The sequence below is a fragment of the Ictidomys tridecemlineatus genome, chromosome 4 (assembly GCF_052094955.1).
Source record: "Ictidomys tridecemlineatus isolate mIctTri1 chromosome 4, mIctTri1.hap1, whole genome shotgun sequence".
In the NCBI taxonomy this organism is placed as follows: domain Eukaryota; kingdom Metazoa; phylum Chordata; class Mammalia; order Rodentia; family Sciuridae; genus Ictidomys; species Ictidomys tridecemlineatus.
This window is the reverse complement of record NC_135480.1, coordinates 37,065,518-37,084,455: the sequence shown is the minus strand read 5'-3', so window position 1 is coordinate 37,084,455 and position 18,938 is coordinate 37,065,518. Positions and strand designations below refer to the sequence as shown.

At 34.8% G+C, this 18,938-nt stretch overlaps 1 protein-coding gene across 6 annotated transcripts in view; it reads left to right on the top strand.

Moving 5' to 3' along the window:
- Positions 1–18,938, top strand: part of Ano3 (anoctamin 3) — a 400,060-nt gene that overhangs the window by 297,094 nt on the left and 84,028 nt on the right. For 5 of the 6 annotated variants that reach the window (XM_078046318.1, XM_078046316.1, XM_078046321.1 and 2 more), the window contains 6 exons: positions 1,064–1,108; positions 6,739–6,870; positions 8,992–9,098; positions 11,224–11,279; positions 13,509–13,630; positions 15,897–16,031. In XM_078046318.1, coding sequence (XP_077902444.1) covers positions 1,064–1,108; positions 6,739–6,870; positions 8,992–9,098; positions 11,224–11,279; positions 13,509–13,630; positions 15,897–16,031 — 597 coding nt within the window. The remainder of the gene's footprint in view (positions 1–1,063; positions 1,109–6,738; positions 6,871–8,991; positions 9,099–11,223; positions 11,280–13,508; positions 13,631–15,896; positions 16,032–18,938) is intronic. The other variant, XM_078046317.1, reaches the window with a different exon arrangement.

The following is an 18,938-nucleotide window of genomic DNA, read 5'->3' as shown; positions in this document are numbered from 1 at the left end:
TCCTCTAAGTGGCTTTTGGTGGTTAAAAAGAAAGGCATTTTTTATAAGGCCCAGAGTAGGACATTCTGACCTGCAGGTTCAGGATACAGAGAAGATTATTTAGAAGACAAAACAACCTCTGCCACCAGAATTTTTACTTTCTCTGATTCCAGATCTGCTATATCCCTGCTTTTAACATGGACATTTCCCCATTCCTTTCATCTGAAGGCTTAACATCAGATCTGAGACCCCTTCATTATCTGTGTCTTGTTCACTGGCCATAACTTCTTTCACAATGAACCTCTATTTTCAGTATTTACTCTAAATCTGACCAAATTAGTTGCAGTTCCCTGAGTCTTACAATGTCGTTCTTGCCCCTTTGTCCATCTTATGTGCTGCTACCTATGTCTGGGAATGCCACATATAACACTACCCAGGTGTTTATTTGCACTATGCCTCAAGGTAATACATCCTCTGGGAAGACTTCTCTGTCTCCTTTCTCTTCCACCTATTAAAAAGCAGTGGCTTTCTCCTTCCTCTGTATTTCCATAGCACTTTCTGTTTTCCTACATTGTCACAGTTAATTATAGCTATCCCCATATTACCTTAACTGTAAAGGACACACCTTGAAGGCAGAGATCTTCTTTATTCTCTAAATGTTTAATGATTATACCTTATCTTTACTTGGCACATCAGAAGTATATGTTACATATGATTAAACAGATGGGTGGATAAATGGATGGTTGGACAGGTGGATGGATGGATCAATGACTTCATATAACTTATAAGCAAATAATCTGGTTTTAGTATGCATTGAATGGCAGAAGACAGACTTTTAAAAGAGAATTTAAAATAATATATCTAAAAAGGCACTATTGATTTTTAAATGGTTTTGTTATTAGAAACTTGGATTCTGAAATTAAAATGATATAAACTCATTTTTCTTTATATTACTCCATACTGAATTATTTCATGTTTCTGAAGTTCTGAAGCATATGGATCTTTGATATTGAAATACTCAATATTATTTAATGTTGTCATTCTCTGCTTTCACTTTTCTCATTTGACTTTTGTTGTTTTTCAGGAAAAAATGCTATTACACAGACAGGAGGAGTAAATCAAAGGGCAGGTTGGTGCATAATGCTTAAATTTGTTTATGAGCAACTTGTCATTCAGGGAGAAAAGAAGAAAAAAAATGTTATTATCCATAACAGCAGTTGTGAATTTTAGGATGGATATTTTATTGATTTGTTCAAACATTTCAAAATTACTTATGCCAAATTGAACTGTGTTTAAAATCAGATAATCACTTTGCTACTATTTATCATTGCCATTGCTGGAATCCTCCCATGACATAATATTATGGAAGAATTTTAGTTGCAAGTTAACATCTTAAAAGATTTTAATTTTAAAAATAATTATAAAATCACTCTGGGCATGGTGGCTTTTGCCTGCAATCCCAGAGGCTTGGGAGGCTGAGACAGGAGGATTTCGAGTACAAAGCCAACTTCAGCCACAGTGAGGGACTAAACAACTCAGTGAGACCCTGTCTCTAAATAAAATACAAAATAGGGCTGAGGGGCTGGGAATGTGGCTCAGTGGTTGAGCTCCCCAGAATTCAATTCTTGGTACCAAAAAAAAAAAAAAAACCATAAAATTAGGATCAATGAATAAATGACAACTCACTAGAGAAATAGAACAATCTACCTACCAAAGATTTGCAGGGACATTCAGTGAAATTATCTTATCAGAAGCACTAGAATCCAGAGTAATGCAGTGGTTTACTAAGGTCATAAAGTATTTTTTGCATTATAAACCTAATTAAATTCTGTCACCTTAATTTACCTGTCTTATGCTAGGATTAAAAATGAGCTTCTTTTCAAGAAAAAGCTTCATCTAAAGCCTCAGCTAGTCACCTGTTGTAGTAAAGGGTAACTGTGGAAAGGATTTAAACAAGCCACAATTCTAAAACAGGAGAAATTCTTTAACCTGAGTCACCTTGGCACTATTTCACTGGAGGAAATGAGCTTCCTTTAATGAACACTTAAACAAAAGGCTTTATACACTTGGCTGTTTTCCTGCTCATTGCAGAAGATTCAGTTTGCAAAGACAAAATACAAGAATGTGGTAAAATGAGTTCCATTGACAAATGTTGTAGGGGATAACAATTCAGATTATACAAAAGCTATAAAACCCACAGTATGAATGAGAGACCATTTTAGGAAAGGATTCAATAAATCTAGTTCCTTTCCCAAAGAAAATCATTTAATATAACTTTGAACTTTATAAACCTCTATAGGAGAATATTGGCTCCTTTAAGCATTGAATTAGGTTTGATAGGATTTTTAATGACAAGAAAGTAAATCATGGAGAAGAAAATCTTGAAGTTAGAATAATTATCACAGAAATTAGTACAATGAATTATTAAATAATTAATGATGGTTCTTAACCAAGTCATATATTTCTGCCAGGTTAGTGCTCTGAGTTAGAATGAACCCTTCTTAATTCTTCTGTAGATATTGGTCCTGGTCTATGTAGCAAATTTCCAAAGTCATACTTACATAATAAAGTCAAAGTCACTTAAATATTACAATACATAAACTTATAACTGCATTTTTTCTTTTCTCTGCTATGTATATGTCTGTCCAATATTGGATGGTTGATATTTTGGTCCCCTTTAGTCAGCTACCATGGAATTAGTGAGACTTTGTGACTACACAGTTACTGGGTTTTCTGTTGAACAGGCGTTTTTCTTTCAAAGACTTGCAGAAAAATAAATCCTCTTATTAAAATCTCCAAAAAGTCTATATAAAGCTATCACTTTCATTTTTAAATTTATGTTTAGAATACACTCTAAATTTATGTATATTAAATACTAAAGAAACACCATATTTGTATAAAAAATATTTCTTTTTCTGTTTTCAAGCAAACCAGAAAAATAACTGTATCATCTATTTCAAAATGTTTAGTCTTTCAATATTTTCTGTTTACTCCATAAAATTAAAATTTGGTTTTCAAATTTTCCAAGTGATTATCAGAACCTTAACTATAATCTGTCCCTTTACATTTTGCTTATTACTAATAGTTTCCTTTGTTTTTTGGTTTCATGAATGCAAATAGGGAGGAGCAGGGAATAAATAAATAAATAAATAAATAAATAAACTCTTTATGAAAGAGTTTATAAAACATTTATATTATATATATTTATATTTATGTATATATAACATTTTAAATAGAAAAAATATCATGTTATTTTTTTCTGAGCTTATATGTTCAATTAAGGAATTGACTGGTTCCTATTTTTAAAAAATGATCTTTGAAAAAGAATTTAAGAACAGTGTGTGTGTACATGTGTGTCTTCATTATTGATATAAGATCATAAAACTATAGACATATTGCAAAGTGAGAAATTAAAATAAAATATGCCCAGTTAGTTTTACTTGTGCTTTTTCTTTCTTGAAGTGAAAGATGTTTTGTTTATTATTAATTTTGAACAGCAAACACTAGGGGATAAATAAACAGACAATTATCCAGCTTTTGAAGATCATCATTTCTCAGGGAAGGTTAAAAGGAAATAACCATAGTTTTATTATTGCTACAATTTACTTTTTATTTACAAAGCATTTCCACATTCGAATATAAAAGCAACTTCAAAATGACCTGCAAGGGAGTCAGAACAAAGAGTAGCCAGTTTTGCAGATCTAGGAAAATAAATGACTCGATCTCCACCCCCATCCACACTGCTCTCCTCAGCTCTCTGCTGCTTTGGCAGAGTTTGTGATTTGACTAAGTTGTTTTGACCCTTTAATCCAGATTTATATTCAATTTCCATAGAATTCTCAGCTTTTCCCTGATTTTAGCAAAGGACTTTGAAGCTCTATTAGAAGTCATCTTCACATTATACCATGAAATCTTGCATTTGCAAGTCCAAATGTATTAGATAATATTGGAGTACAGTGTGGCAGTTGCAACAATAGAAATAGTAGTGGCAATATTCTTTTCACTATTATTAGCATAATATTTATTGGATGCAAACAATGAGGTATGCCTGGTGGCATCAGACATTGTCCCTTTAATTCTCAAAATATTCTTTTGTTTAAAGGATGAACAAGATCCCTGTATCCTAGTATTCAAATTCAAGTCAGAATGCATTTACCATCACATCAGGAAATATGTGTGAAAAGCCTAAATTGATAATATTGTTTGTTTTCTATTAGCAGAATAAGTGAAAATTTGGACACTCTTTTACTTGGTTTATTTTAAAATTTTTAAAAATTCACCTTTGTTTCTACTTTGTCATTTCATCTGAAACAGAAGGTTCTTGGGTGCTATGACACAACAATAGTTTCCAAGTACAGTTGGAATATTTCCTTTTATCTGATTCTCCTGGCCATTTTTCTAAAATAGGGCAGATGGAATTACTTCTCCTTAGAGCTAAGGAACCTGAATCTCAGACTGGAAATGTGTAGTCCAATTTCAAAGACTGGAAAATTCAGCACTAGAGCATTAATATTTTATTCCTATTCCACTGGTTTTATTCAGATTTTTTGTTGGTTCTTTTTAGTTATACATGACAACAGGATTCATTTCGCCTTAATTATAAAACCATGGAATATAATTTTCTCTAATTCCATCTTCAGGACTTCCACATTTTCCTTTCTCTCTACCCCTGTTTCCTCCTTTCTACCTTACTGATCTTTCTGCTATTTACATATAGGTTTTTTTTTAATTAGTGCTTTGTGGATGTACATTACCTTTTCTTTTTTTCAATTTGTTCTTTTTAGATAATCATAATAGTATACTATATTTTGACATTTTATACATAAGTGGAGTGCTGTACTTAAAAAGCTGGATCAATCATTTTATAATCTACTTGATATATTCTACATGTTTGTGTGCTGGCCTCTGGAATATGGGGATAAATTAACTTGGATGCTTTCTTTGTAATGAGAAGCAGCAAAGTGACCACCTCCTATATGGATTAGTTATTTCTTTATTATTATTATTGTTGTTCATTTTATTATTACTTATTTTAGATTAGAAAGAGATGCTGTGATCCCTCCAAAACCAAAAATAACCAGCAGCTATTTGATAATGTAACTTGGCAAAGGAAATATCAAGATTTTTACATCCAGAACTCTGTAGCAGGATTTGATTCTTATTTCAATTTTTGTATGATAATTTTTCCATAATTTAATTGAATGAAATAAGTCTTAAGATACACATTGACTGCCTACCTACTGCTGTCCTAATATTTTTTGAAGGTCAAACAAAGTCAGCTAAACAAATATTGAAATATGTTGTACTTGTCTGGGAACATATTTTGTCCTAATTCTTCCACGTGCTGTTGCAGTAGATGCCAAAAATCGCCCAGCAGAACCTCATAGTGTGTAAATATTTCATTTTTTTTAGTGAACATAGCTGTTATAATAGTAACTTAGAATGCAGTTTTTCAGAATCAACTCTGGAATCAATCTCTCTCTCTCTCTTCTCAGTAAAACAAATATGATTCTAATCAGTATAAATAGAGCACACAGGTCAATTGTCTTTTACAGTTGGGGCCAAAGTGTCCTGATGTCAGAATTTCTTGAAACAGTATTTAATGTAGTACATGCCTGGTGTCTATACTCAATTCATATTTAAAATATGCATAATAGATAGAAGCATGAATATTCCCTAGGAGCTACCTAGAAATGCAGAACCTCAGGCCCCATGCCTTACTGAGTCAATATCTGCATTATTTTTCTTCTCCTTCTCCTTCTTCCGTTTCTTAAATTTTTTTTTTTCATTTTGATACCTTGGTGGTAGGGATTGAACCCAGGGGCACTTAACCACTGAGCCACATCCTTAACCCTTTTTCATTTAGAAACAGGGTTTCAAGGAGCTGATTAGGGCCTCACTAAGTTGTGAAGCTGGCTTTGAACTCAAAATCCTCCTGCCTGGATATCCTGAGCTGCTGGGATTACAAGTGTGAGCTACCATGCCTGGCCAATATATGCATTTTACTAAAATATTTGGGTCCTTCATATGCCCACTAAAATCTTAAAATTATTGCAAAGGCTCTATACCCCAGTCTTCCTTGTTGTTAGTGATCAGGTTTAAATTAAAGCACCAAATAGCAACTTTCCAACAAAGTCAATATTATTTTGACTGTGAGTGAGGAAACTGAGGCAAGAAGTAGTTTAACAACTTGCACAAATTCACACAGCTAATGCAGTGCAGAGATCTGTTTTAACCCAGTTTTATGGGACTTCAAAGTTGTTTCCATTTCTACTGCAGTCGTAGCCCCCAGTCCTAATAAAGAAGTGTGTCAGAGCCATTTATTTATTTAGTCTTCACTTTGAACACGCATATTGCTGTTTCTTTTTTTTAAGAATTAGGAAGTAGTCTATAGATAGATTGGATAGATGATAACATACAGTTTTAATAAATATATCGTAATACTTTTTATACTCTTGTCTACCATCATATTTATAGTGGTTCTGAAATATTTTCCACAAGGTTTTTGTTCATGAGGATACATAATTGCTCTGCAAGAATTTAAAGAAAAACAGGACTTGGCTTGTTTTGCTATTTATTTCTTCTGTGTTGAAAAAGAAGTGTGTGTGTGTGTGTGTGTGTGTGTGTGTGTGTGTGTGTGTACGTGAGTGCACCTATCTTTTTGAATTCATGCTTTAGTACTTGAGGAAATTATCATGGAAGGTTGGCATGGCTATGGAATACCACCTAACCTGGTTCTATGATGTAACTTTCTTTCAGGTTGCAAAATTATTTTAAAAGAATAAAAAAGTGGATGTCCCAAAATCCAATGGTTCTTGACAAGTCAGCTTTTCCAGACCTTGAGGAGTCAGACTGCTACACTGGCCCCTTTAGCAGAGCACGGATTCACCAGTGAGTTCCTGTCTCTTCTGTCACCTGCTTTTGTGTCTTTCATTATCTGTGATTTGTTTATAGAATAAAAATTCCTGTGACCACTGTTATTGTTAACCAAATGGGGTCAGCTAAAAAAAAAAAAAATCTGCTCTTTCTTTGCAAACCCAAGAAACCAGACAGATCTTTGAAAAGCATCCATCAGATCACAGAGAGGCCTTACTTAATCTCCCATGCCCATGGCCTCCCATTGAATTTGTAATAAAATTCAAATGTCTTTCTTATCATCTGCCTGTGGATGCAGATGCTGCAGTTCCTTCCCAACACTCTGACTTCAACTCTGCATTTTCCACATTTACTTAATCCAGTCATGAAAGCCTTGGTTCAATGAATCAGCTACTGGTGTATCATCCCAAGCCAGAACTTTTATTCTTGATGTTCTCATTGCCTGACATGCTCTGCCCCCAGACCTCTGCATGGCATTTTCCCTCTTATTATTCTGCTCCCACTCAACATTACCACCTCAGAAGACCTTCTCTGAACACTCTGCCTCTGGGCCCCTATTCTCTATGCCATTCTCCTGTTTCATCTTTCTTCATGCACCTTACATGTAATTTTGTTATTTATATGTTAGTTTTTAAAATCTGTTTTATTCCTCCATAATGTAAAGCCAGGAAAATAGAAATTTACCTGCTTAAGAAATATTTCTTCAAAAATGCTTCCTCAGTCTATAAGTGAGAAAATCATCAGAATGGAGGATATTTCTTCTGCTACCTGCAATTAACAAGATCCTGAATTTGGTGCATCCCAATACAGATAAAACATAGAAACTGTAAAGAACTCATAATCTAATAAAATAGACAAATGTACATATTAAGTGTAAATCAATATTACAAAAGACACAAATTAAGTAGACATTAAGAGGAAAGGCTCTTGGAAACCTTTTCGAAGGAAACATCCCTTTACAACTGATTAAAAAACAAGGGAGTAAGGAGAGGAGAAGAAGAAAAAATGTTGAAGACAGAGCAAAATCCAGAGGAAAAGAAGCAGACAATTTGACAGTGCTGATAAACTGAACAATTTAACAGATGATCAGATACAAGAAGCCAGAACTGTAAGAAATAAGACTTGAGTTATAGGTTGTAATACAAGCATAGAGATCCATGGAGGGAAATGAGAACTTCAATTATGCTCATAATGGAAAGCTCCTGACAGGCTAAAAGTAGAGGACTACTCTAAGGATCAGAGTTATGCTTTCTTTAAAGTATATAAAAGGAAGGGGGGGAAGTTGATTGTCTAGTTATGAGGACATTCTTCTCATAATGCCACCCAGAATAAGTGAGGTAGTGCCAAAGCTGGAGAGGTAGTTCAGTTAGATGAGTTACTTTCTGTGGCAATTATTTGAATGTTGAGACATTCAAAGCAAGGATTATAGCAGACATAATATTCAGACGAAGTGCCTGACGAAATGGTAGTCCATCATTCACAGAGATAAAGCAACTGGAGAGGGGAAGTGTCAGAAGTTGAGTGAGACCCATTACACTCTGTTTTTTATTTTTATTTTTTTGCGATTCCCAGATTATGATAAAGTAGATGTTGAAACAGATCTTTCCTCTTTCTTAGGATCCTCTTTTGCACTTTACATCATAGACATTTGCTTCTCTTTCCAAAAGGGACAATACAAGGAATGAAACAGAAAAAAAAAATACTATGTATGGATCTTTGCAAAGTCTTGAAGATAAGATAGCTAGATTGCAAAATGTGGCAGGGGAACCATTTCCATTTTTAATGCATCTATTTGGAATTAAATTTCTTAAGGTAGTAAAAAATTTATGTGAGCCAGTAGACAATCAATTTTCTTCTTATTCTATGCTAAAAGAGAAATAAATATTGGATACCTAGACTTCCTCATAAACTTAAAAAAATACTTAAATAAACATTTTATAATTCTCTGTATTCGTATGTGTGTTTCTTTCCTCTGTCAATTTATTTTTTTTAAGAGAATGACTTCTCTTCTGACTTACTATATTTCATATGATTAGCTTTAATGGAGAAAACAGACAGGTGATTATTTAGGAACTAACTGTGGCTGGATTCTGTGCTCTTCTCTGAATATTAAAACCAATTCCCTCATCTTAACAGCTTCATCATAAACAGTAAGGACACCTTCTTCAGCAATGCTACACGAAGCCGGATAGTCTATCACATGTTGGAGCGTACCAGATATGAAAGTGGAATATCAAAAGTGGGTAAGAACATTATTTGCAATCATAGAGAAAGTAGGTTTTAATTATACCCAGAACTATTGTTTATTTTTCAAAAATTGAAACTTTGTCATTATTCATTAAATGTGAGTGTATAGCAGATTGAACACAAATTCTATAAACTTTCTATTTTGCAGACTTTCAAATAAGGTTTTTTGAGAACATTTGGCTAAATGTATCAAAATGTGCAAATACTTTAGAAGAGAAATTTTATTTCTTGAAATATAACCCAAAGTAAATAATTAGACTTTTGAATGAAAATATATGTAGAAAGTGGTTCATCATGAATAGAAGACGACTAAAACAGACTTAAAATTTCCACACTAAGGAATGACTGCATCCACTTAATCACTCTATTAAAAAATTATGAGGATTATTCTCCCTTAGCACAAAATTACCAAGCATCTAGTACACACTAATATTATAAAATGTGTATGAAAGAGAGTCTGCTCATAGAAATTAGTTGAGTTTTCTATTTATTGACCTTGAAAGATATGTGCAATGTATTAAGTGATTTTTTTTAAAAAAAACGAGATTACCAAACTGTAGGTCTAATGTAATTCTATTTCCTAAATACACATACATAGAAAGAAAGGAAGGCTTAGAAAAATATGTAAGAAACTCATAGAGATTATCTCTGAAAGATAGACTGTCAAATCATTTTAACTATCTACATTTCTGCTTTGTTTGACTATTTAGCAGTTTGCTATAACCTGTATAATACAAAAGAAAATTGAGAGCATCTCCCCCAGAAAAAAAAAATAAATAGAATTACAGATTTTGCATAGAGCAGAGGAAAAAAAAAGAAACAAATAAGCTGGACTTTTACTTGTAAGGCTGAAACCTAACATTGAAGAGATCAAATATTAGTCAAATATCCTAAAATTCTTGAAATTAAAAATTGGCAGTCTTTGAAATGTGTACCAGCTCTATTGATTTGCATTAAAATGGAGTTCCACATAAGAAATGTGAATTGTGTTCCTGGTTTGCCAGCGTTTTAAAGAGGAATGTTCAGATTCTGCTTCTCTTCTGATTAGCATTATTTTTTTTTATGATGGAGCAGCCAAAATAATAACTTAGACATCAAAACCATATGAAAAACAATAAAAATCAGTCATAAATGTTCCAAAGAAATAAAAATAAGAGAAATCCAGAATATGAAACGAGAAAGTGACTACATAATACTGCTATGTGCTTGTGTCAATTTTAAGAATAAATATGACATTTTAAAATGACTAAAATGTAGAAAATAAAGTACACACAGGAGAATTTAAAATTTAAAAATTTCCTAATTACTCTTTTCACTGTCACAAATTTGAACTATATGAAAATTACAAGAATACATTGTTCAGAATTTGTCATTCTGTTAAAAATTACCATTATGAATATTTCAAGTCCTTCAGTACTGTTTGAAAACTTTAAAGAGCTATACAATATTCTATAATAAGACTTTATCAAATCATAATTACTTACTGAATACCTAATATAGTTGTAAAGTGATAAAGGATTCCTTCATTTTATATGTACAATTCTTTCTAATTCTTAATTAATATAAACAATATTGCAACAAAAATTGCTGTCTAGAAAGATTTCCCAGTGTCTGTTCCCACCAGGACTTCTATGTGAGTGTCTACAACACTGCACCCTCAGAGAGATAGGAAGATTTTGAGTGTCTTATGTTGTTATTCATGTCGCTTTGGCTTAGAGTTAAACAAGGACAGACCTCTCAATAAAATAACTTTTGAGATTGCTTTAGGAGTGTAAAATTCCTTTGTTTTTGATCAAGCTTTGTTATTTGAAGGGGAAAAATGTTGTTCCTGGCTCAAATGATCCCAAATAACTGGGTACCAAAGCTCCTCAAATATTATGAGATGACAAGGTAAAGCCATATGTTGGCCTCTTGTACATTTACTTTTACTAAAGGACACAACTAAGTGTAGTGTTACTCTCTCTCACAATCATATTGTACCCACAGATGTACGGGCTATGGAGGTCATTAGGGTTATTTTACATTTTCAATTAATTCCTTGTCCCACATGCAGTATGTGCTCCACAAGGAAGTCTCTATGAAACTGACTCAAGTATTATTTTTTTTTTATTTTCTTTCCAGGTATCCGCAAACTTATAAACAATGGCTCATATATAGCAGCATTTCCCCCACATGAGGTAATTTTGAAAGATAATTTCCATATAAAAAAGGAAAGAAAGAAAGAGAGAAAAGTTTTCCTGCTTATTGCTCCATACCATTGCTCTCCATTTGAGTTTGGCTGCTCATCCCAGCAAAGTTCAGTCACTGTGGACCTGGGCCTTCTGAGATCCCAGTATGATCTTGGGGCTATATGCTGGCTCCTCTGCTCCAAATGTCTTCTGTAGTTACCTCCTTTGAGGAAACCCAGACTTAGAGAGGACACTCATGCCAGATATGCTAACCATTGACTTCTGTAGTAGCAGAGAGTCCATTCTTGATCCAACTTGAGATCTACACCACCCCACACAGGGCAGATTCCTAGTGCATGCTTAGTTCTTGAGGATATCTGAAATCTAAAACAAGCCTACACCACAATCCTCCAGACCATTATCTACTTGTTCCTGGACAGATTATTACACCCCTCATCTTTTTTTTTGGGGGGGGGTCGTTTAAAATATTTTATTTATTTATTTTTAAATTGGCAATTATAATAATATGTAACAATGCCCCCTTTCCCTTCCCTCCTCTCTCACACTAATCAACTTATTCTACTCTCTTGATCTTCCTATTATTATTATTATTATTATTATTATTATTATTACATTCTAATGATATAATGCTAATGTCTGCTTCAAGCTATAGTGGGCACATGTGACTATAAGGTTGGCCTGTGACATGGTATTTAAATTTTCTGATCACTGCTACTTTACTTCTAAAAATGGAATAATAATATTATATACCCCTTGAATGTTATTGTCAGAAAAATAGGATAATATAGATATAGGGCTGGGTGCATGAAACACACAAACATATTATTGGCTATTGTCATTTCTATTTTACTATATAAGGAGGTATTTCATAATTAATATAAAGCAGCTGAGTTTGGTTTCTTGGGTTCAAAACTATGAAAACTGTGCTTTTGATCTTAACTTTCTTGACTTCAACTATCATTTATTTTAAAAAATTATATACATATATTGAGATCTACAACACCCCACACAGGGCATACACACACACACACACACACACACACACACACACACACACACACACACATTGGAAGGAGTCTGGCTAAAACACTGTCAAACCATAACAGTATAATTGATTGAGGTTACGGAACAAACTCCAGCCAATGATGTAATTGGTATGCTAAAGTTTAATGTCTAAAGCTCAGGAATCTATGCTCTGATCACTAAGGCTGGGAAAGTCATGAATTTTGGGAGAATTATCAGTAGTTATTGAAAGACAGTTGAGATTTTAGTTCAGTGTCCTTTTCCTACCCAACCTGAGGGCAGCCTGTACATTTTCACAAGCAAATCAACTGTTTCCAGCAAATGCTCCATATGGAGAACCTAGATCTTTACTTCCATTTCTTTGGCTTCTGATATTTTGGCTTTAAATGCCTAGGCTTCCTGAGAGAAGACATCTCTGGCTGTACTTCAGTTTCACTTCTACTCTTCCCTAGTTAATAGTCTATTTTTTTTTAAAGGTGACATCCTTATTACAATTTCGGGGCACTTGGCAGCCACAATTCAAAGTATCCTCTATCTACATAGGAACTAATAGCTCTGGTTGGGAATATTTGATCATATGCAAACTACCTGACAGATTTTTGAGAGAAGATTTAAGGATTTTTTTAATATTTTAATTTTTGGAATATCTTATCCAAAATAAGATTTGAATATTCTACAGTTTAAAAATATGATTAAGGCCACATCCTTTTCAAATGAGCACTTATTTGATTCCTTAGTATCTGTAAGTGTAAGAAAACTTTTCTTGAAATGGATCACTTCTCAAATCAGGATAATACCCTGTGAACTGGAGTAACCTTTTCTGGCACTAGGGCACTTCTTAAAGTGGAATAATACTCTTAATTTCTGAACTAAATATTACAACAATTTCTCCCATTGATGGATATTGTATTTATCAAAAGAACTTGGGTTCCAACAGTAAAACCTGAATTCTATTTACTTAAGCAAAATAGATCAAAATTGTTTTTAAAAATGTAGTAACTGAAGTAATTGAAGAAATTGTATTTAAGTAACTAGGAGATTATTTCCAGTGAAGGAGTCATCTACCACATCATTCCACTGTTAAACTTATTTCTAATCTCAAACTTTCAATAGGTTGCTAAGGAAATAAATAGCTCTTATTTCAAATGTCACCAAGAGAATGGACACCAATTTGTATTATTTTATCTGTTTCAGGGAGCTTATAAGAGTAGCCTACCCATCAAAACCCATGGACCTCAGAATAGAAGACATCTGTTATATGAGCGCTGGGCACGCTGGGGAATGTGGTACAAGCACCAGCCTCTGGACTTAATCAGGTTCTGCAAATGAACTGACAATGGAAAGCAAATTGTGCCCTTCCATTGCCATTTTCTTAGAATTGCTTCTTGTACCTACCTTGTCACCTGTTATCAGTGAGGATGCAATCTAGAAAAAGAAACCCCTCTATGATTTTCAGTGGCAGGAAATAAATTCAGGGACATAGTTACATGGGATGGGAGAATTGAGAAATCAAGCAGGGCTTTTAAGTCAAGAAGGGATTAGGAAGAGTAGAAAATTACTAACATCCCATGGATGAGGGAAGAAGTGCATTAATAGAGTCCACTACCTGGGCACAGCCACAGCACACAGCCTGAGAACACCAAGAAGAAGAAAAGATCCTGGATTATCTCCTTTTTTTTACCTTCAAGTCTTCTAGTTTCTCCTGACCCAGCTAAACTGGAAATTACTGATAGGGAGCCTGGGTAATTCACCACAGTATGAAAACTCAAAAAAAAAAAGAAGCAAAAAAAAAAAAATTGATCTGAGAGTAGAAAGGAAAATGACCAATGTGGCATCTATGCATATTTAGTGGCCCCTCGGAGCTCACAGGGGGCTGATTCCAGGACTCCTCTTCAAATGCCATAATCCATGGGTGCTCAAATCCCATATATAAATTTGTGTAGCATTTGCATATAACCTATACAAGTCCTCCTGTACACTCAGTCATCTCTGGGTAGTTTCAAATACCCAGGATGATGTAAATGTCATATACATTATAGTTCCTTGTTTAGGGAATAATGGAAAGAAAATAGTCTGTTCGTATTCAAAGCAGACACAACTATATAGGCCAAGCTACATTTTCATCTATGGTTGATTGAATTCTTGAAAGTAGAACCCAAGTATATGGAGGTCCCACTATATTTACCTTTCAACAAAAATGTATGATTTCCTCTATTCCAGGAAGTATGTTCTAGTGGCTTATTGTTATAAACTTGAAACACAATCTTTAGAATTATATCCAAGTATGGTAGTTTGCTCGCCTGGAATCCTAGTGACTCCGGAGGTGAAGGCAGGAGGATAGTAAGTTCAAAGTCAGACTCATTAACTTAGCTAGACCCCATCTCAAAATTCAAAAGGAGGTTGGGGAACAGATCTGAGAGTGTAGCTCTGTGGTAAAGCACACCTGCATTTCAATCCCCAGAGCCAAATCAAACAAACAACCAAAAAGCTGGAACAACCTGTGTGTTAAGTAAAAAGTAATAATCTTTAGAAGATGGGGAACCTAACAGTAGGAGAGAAGTTAGAAAATTCTTACTGTTTGTACCAGAACTTTATGAACTGTATGACAGTGAATGTTGCAAGTAGACCAATTAGAGAAATAACAGCTGAGTAGGTATTGCAAACTCCTTGTTCATTTGCTGTTCTCATAGAAGCTATGCTCATCAGCTGAAGACAATAAAATGCACTCATTCTCTTAGCTTCTTTCAGTCTTTCTATGATGGCTACTAGTGAAGCAACATTCAGGCTTACAGTAGCCTAGAGTCTCATAGAGAGGAAGGAAACTGAGGATTGGCAAGTAGTTGCTTTAAGGTGTTATATGCTTAGGACACTGAAGCATGAATAAAGGTCTGTAGAAACAAGAGCAGGGATCTCTAAATAAAGGTTAGAGAGGGAGTTCAGGGAAGGCTTCCTGGAAGAAGCAATATTAAGTGAAGTACCAGTGCAGGTTGACAGGGAAGAAGTTGATGGTTGTTTAAGTCTTCCACAAATGGGGAACAACATCAGCTAAGGTCATTGCTGTGTTCTTTGGAAACTGCAGAGTTGAGTTTTGTTGGGGAGGAGATGACATAATGATGTAGATCATGTTCAGCATAAGGATACTGACTGAGAATACAGATTGGGATGGAAATCTAGCCTGTCAGCATCCACTGAGAGGAGAGATTTTTCTAATTTGCCCATAATGCAATATGATTTAGCTTAGATCTGTGATGTAGAGACTTAACAGGATGCTCCTGGGAGAACAAAGAAAGAATTGTAATATAGAAAGTCCTAATAGCATATTAAGAAATTTGGCACAGAAATAGATACACTTGATAAAATCTCCACTATCATTGCCCCTATAGTGTTTAAAAGTAAATGACATCGCCATTATAAGATTCATTAAGGAACAGGATTGTTAGATACCTCAGATGGAACTGAAGGGGAATTGAGCTGCTAGCCTCAAGTTTCCATCTGAAATTCTTCTGATTAGTTGTGACATCAGTATTTGTAAATTCATTTAGGACACCTTAACTCGAGCTAATGATGTGCTTTCTCGTGCAGGCTGTACTTTGGTGAGAAGATTGGGCTGTACTTTGCTTGGCTGGGGTGGTACACTGGCATGCTGATTCCTGCAGCAGTGGTTGGCTTGTGTGTGTTCTTCTATGGATTGGTTACAATGAATGAAAGTCAAGTAAGGTAAGCTGTAAAGAGATTTATAAAAGCTGTTGGCCTGTCTTCTGAGTGGACAAAAACTTAAGGATAATGCTTAGCAGAAAAAAACAATGATAATATTACATTTTAATATTTATTTGCGCTCTCTCTCTCTCTCTCTCTCTCTCTCTCTCTATATATATATATATATATATATATATTGTTGTTGTTGTTGTTGTTGTTGTTTATTGCTTGTTTGTCTGTTTCTATTGAGTATTTGTTTTCTCAGTACTGGGGATTAAGCCCAGAGCCTTTCACCTGCAAGCCAAGGATAATCAACCACTGAGCTACACATCCCCAGCTATTTTTATTTGTTATTTGAGTCAGGCTTACAGTTAAGTTGCCAGGCTGGCCTCAGCTTATAATCCTCTTGCCTCAGTCTCCCAAGCAGTTGGTATTAACCAGCATGTGCCACCATACCAGTTTTTTTTAATAGGAGAAAAACATGATAAAAAGATCATTTTGATATGTTTTTTAAGTAAATTTCTCTTAGATAAGTTCCAGGACTGCTAGTCTTGATGCCAGATTTCACTTTCAAGTATATCCCACATACCTTTCTAAAAATAGTAGCAAAACAGGATTTGACAGAAGTGAAACATAACATCATCAGAAAGGTGATTCTTTTGTTCAATCCGCAGTGACTCAAGATTTAGAAATAGGAATACATTATTCCTAGAAATACTAAATTATTACTCACCAGAGACAGGAGTCACCTTAGGATTAAAGAATCCTCTTGGCAGCGTGTTCTATTTAATATATTTCACAAGGATATTATCAAATTCAACTTTATATTAAAACATAAAGAAGCTCTCCCCTCTCTTTTAAAGTTCAACACTTTGTTCTTCTCTTCGGTGCATATTTCAACCATAGCCTTCCTACCCGGCAGTAATCAGGACAGCTGTTAGTGTGACATTCTTCAGAAGATCCTAAAAGTTAGTTTCCCTGAATTCCCTTTAAAAAATGTGATATGCACATGTTTGTATTTGCCTATATGGAACCATATTGCCTAAAAACAAGTTCTCTTTCTTGTCCTAGAGTGGAATCCTGTTCAGTAACCAAGTTACTTGATTTGATGTCCCAGAGTCCCCTTTTTGTTCTTTATGAAGCCACGTGATAATAAGCATGCAAACAAAGACATAACTTCTGCTCATGAGCTTCAGAGTTTTGTAAATCATTCTCCCTGTGGAAAGTGGCATGTTCAAGAACAAACTTCTGCCCTCTGTGAATATCCCCCTTTACTCTTCCCCTATTGGGCTTTTCCCTGAGTGCTGATGAGACTCAGGGGAGATAGTGTGAGTTACATTATCTTAAAAGGTAAAGCCCTCTTTTACAATGAATTAACAAACATGGAAGAAGACTCTTCCCTCGCTGCTGCTCCAGTTGGTTCCTGTAGAACATATCCACAAAGTTTTGCCATGAAATATAGATTTTCCTTCCACCCCCAGGAAGCTGAAAATGATCCAAAGGAATGAAAGGAATAGATTGAGTGTTCCTATTGATTTATGTACCAAAGGAGTAAATTAGGCTTCTTTTGTATGAAATAAGTATGCCTTAACCTTTGATACAAGAAGTGTTTTAAAAGGTGCTAGAAAAATCTTTTATTCTGCACTCTATGGTATTATATTACTGCTACTCTTGTCACACTATAATTAAGATCCTGTCAGACTTTCTATTCTCAACCAAGATATGCAGCACTGAATATCTTGACTTTCAACATTTCAGGACTGAAATTTTCCATTCAAGGTGGCAGACGTGGTTGAGTCGTAGGTGTTATCATGGTGGGGGTGGGGAGGGGGCTAGGTTTTATTTTGTGTTGATTCATGTTCATATTATTTTATGAAGCGCTCTCTCTCTCTCTCTCTCTCTCTCTCTCTCTCTCTCTCTCTCTCTCTCTCTCTCTCTCTTTCCTTCTCTTTAGTTCAGGGTAGCAAAATGTTGAAAAGCTGCAGGTGTGGGACTACTTATTATGATCCTACCAGATATGACAACTAAATTAAACCTATATTTCTTAATTGCCCCTGTAGTTATTTGTGGGAGCACATAACAATCAGTTTTAGATCGCTGTATGTATCCATACATGTGCACACTTGCTTTACAAAGCCAAATATATTCATTTTTGTGCCCGGGTGAGAACATTTTACAGGATTTTAAGAGTCAACAAGCAGGTACCTGTGACATGCATCTTAGGGATCTGAGTTTCAGGACAGGTCAGAGAGTACAAATCCCAATTTTCTAGTCCATTCCTGCTTCATTAGTGTCAGAATTTATCTAAAAACTTCTGTGGCTCTCAGTATTTACCAGTCTTACGAGAAAGCTTTTGCTTCCGAAAGAAATCCTCAAGCCCTCTCCTGAGGCTAACCTTAGCAATAAGGGGTTCTTCCTTTTATGAACCACCTGGGATATGCCAGGCAAAATCCTATAACTAGTATCCCAATCAGATACTAACCTTGTGTGGAGACAAATGCACCTCAAGGAAGTAGGTGATTTGGTCAGGGAAATATGTCCATGAAGGGCGCAGTTAAGTTTCAAGCCTATGACTGATACTTAAAACAACATGGTCAGAACATTTAATGTGAAATCTACTCTCTTAACAAAATTTTAACCATACAGGCAGTTTATGTGCAATGCTGTACAGATGATATCTAAAACTTACTCATCCTGTGTAACTGAAATTTTATACCCATTGAGCACGGGCTCCCTCCTCATTTCTCCCAACACCCCTGGCAAATCACAAAAATACTCTTCTTTTTTGTATGTTTGACTCTTTTAGATGCCCCATGTAAGTGGCATCATGCAGTATGTTTCCTTCTGTGAGTGGTTCATTTCACTTAGCATTATGTCCTCAAAGTTGATCCATTTTTTCCTATAAGACAGAATTTCCTTTCTTCTTAT